A 2,081-nucleotide genomic window follows, 5' to 3' on the forward strand; every position below is an offset into this window, starting at 1 on the left:
AGATAGCAGGAGAGGAAGAATGAAGGGGAGTAAGTCAGAGGGGGAGACGAACCAGGAGAGATGATGGACTCTGAAAAACAAACTGAAGTTTCTAGAGGGGAGGAGGGTAGGGGGATGGGGTAGCCTGGTGATGGGTATTAAAGAGGGCACATTCTGCACGGAGCACTGGGTGTTATGAACAAACAATGAATCATGGAACAGTACACCAAAACAAATTATGTAATATATGGTGATTAACATAACAATAAAAAATTAAAAAAAAAACTAATGATGTGAGGCGCCTGGTGGCTCAGTCATTAAGTGTCTGCCTTCGGCTCAGGTGATGATCCCAGGGTCCTGGGATCGAGCCCCGCATCGGGCTCCCTGCTCCGCAGGAGGCCTGCTTCTCCCTCTCCCACTCCCCTTGCTTGTGTTCCCTCTCTCGCTGTGTCTCTGTCAAATAAATAAATAAAATTAAAAAAAAACTAATGGTGTATTGTATGGTGCCTAACATAACATAATAAAATAAAATTAAAAAAATAAAAATTGTAGTACATCTGCTGTTGCTGGGGAAAAAAAGGAACTGAAAAAAAAGTTTGAAGAAATTAGAATGTGGACTCTAACACTGTTCCCATGTAAGTTACAGAAATTTCCAGGCACTTGTAATTGAAATTTGGGGAAAACATTGGAACATATGAAAACGGACAAAGTGGAATACTGTCTACATCAGATAGAACAGAAGGTTAAAAAGGGAGTTACTTAAATGTGTGGAAAAGTTGAATTCAAACAATTGGAAATTCCAGGAAATAAATAGAAGGTGCAGATTCCACTTCCCTAGTCAGATCGAAAAATAGCAGTTCCTGGCTCTGAGGCTGTGAGCCTTGCAATCATGGACCCTTCTTCAGCCCCAGGACGATGGGCCCTTACATCACTGGAACCCCAACAATTCTTTTCAGAGCCCTCTTTATGTCTCTGTTCCTCAGGCTGTAGATGAAGGGGTTCAGCATGGGCGTCACCACCGTGTACATCACCGAGGCTACAGCACTTGAGTGGGAGCTCTGGGGAGCAGCAGAGCTAAGGTACACTCCCAGGACAGTAAAATAAAATAAGGAGACAACAGAGAGGTGAGATGCACAGGTGGAAAATGCCTTATACTTGCCCTGAGCTGATGAGATCCCACATATGGAGGAAACTATCTTAGAGTAAGAGAAAAGGATCCCAGCGAGGGGACCACCAACCAGCAGCACAGTTGCAAAATACATCACCATGTGGTTAAGAAAGGTGTCAGAACAGGCCAGTTGGACCACCTGATTGATTTCACAGAAAAAGTGGGAGATTTCCACAGCTGTACAAAAGGACAGCAACAACACCGTTAAGCTTTCTAATAAGGAATTCAGGACACTCATCACCCAGACCACCAGAACGAGCAGTACACAGTAGGAAGGTTTCATGATAACCGTGTAGTGCAGGGGGTGACAGATGGCCACAAACCTGTCATAGGCCATTACAGCCAGGAGAAAGTCATCGAATCCAGCAAAGAGTATGAAAAAGTACATCTGCGTGAGGCAGCTGGCACAGGTGATGACTTTGCTCTGAGCCTGGATGTTCCACAGCATCTTGGGGTCGGTGGTGGAGGTGAAACAGATGTCTACAAAAGACAGGTTGGCGAGGAAGAAGTACATGGGGGTGTGGAGGTGGGAGTCTGAGCTGATGGCCAGGATGATGAGCAGGTTTCCAAACACAGTGATCAGGTACATGGAGAAGAAAAGCCCAAATATGACTGGCTGCAATTCCGGTTTCTCTGATAATCCCAGAAGAAGAACCTCTGCAATTCCTGAATCATTTCCTGATTCCACATGGTGGAGGCGACTACCAGGAAACAAAAAATAATATGACAAATTTTCTCAATAATGAACATTACAAATATCATTGAAATTCTATTTTTATTTTACATTCATAAATTCAATATCCACAGTTTTCTATAGAAATTGTCCCCTGTCAGGAACCCCCATCCCGGCTCTGAATGGGAATGGTCATCCCACACATGGCCTTTCCCCCAAGTACTCATGTATTCTATACTTTTAATGAGAAATTCTGTCACA

The 2,081-nt window shown here is 43.9% G+C and overlaps 1 protein-coding gene across 1 annotated transcript; it reads right to left on the bottom strand.

Annotated features, from left to right (window-relative positions):
- Nucleotides 1-902: 902 nt before the first annotated feature.
- Nucleotides 903-1,835, bottom strand: LOC112818768 (olfactory receptor 7A5-like). Its single transcript, XM_025865888.2, has one exon. It carries the CDS (start codon nucleotides 1,734-1,736, stop codon nucleotides 903-905), a length of 834 nt encoding a protein of 277 aa, XP_025721673.2. The 5' UTR covers nucleotides 1,737-1,835.
- Nucleotides 1,836-2,081: the final 246 nt, after the last annotated feature.

This window comes from Callorhinus ursinus, unplaced genomic scaffold, assembly GCF_003265705.2.
Source record: "Callorhinus ursinus isolate GAN/ISIS: 27379988/994484 unplaced genomic scaffold, GSC_fseal_2.0 scaffold1865, whole genome shotgun sequence".
NCBI classification, from domain to species: domain Eukaryota; kingdom Metazoa; phylum Chordata; class Mammalia; order Carnivora; family Otariidae; genus Callorhinus; species Callorhinus ursinus.

Bases quoted from the DNA above. Each gene is read 5' to 3' on its own strand.
- LOC112818768 (XM_025865888.2), bottom strand. From the start codon at position 1,736: ATGTACCTGATCACTGTGTTTGGAAACCTGCTCATCATCCTGGCCATC.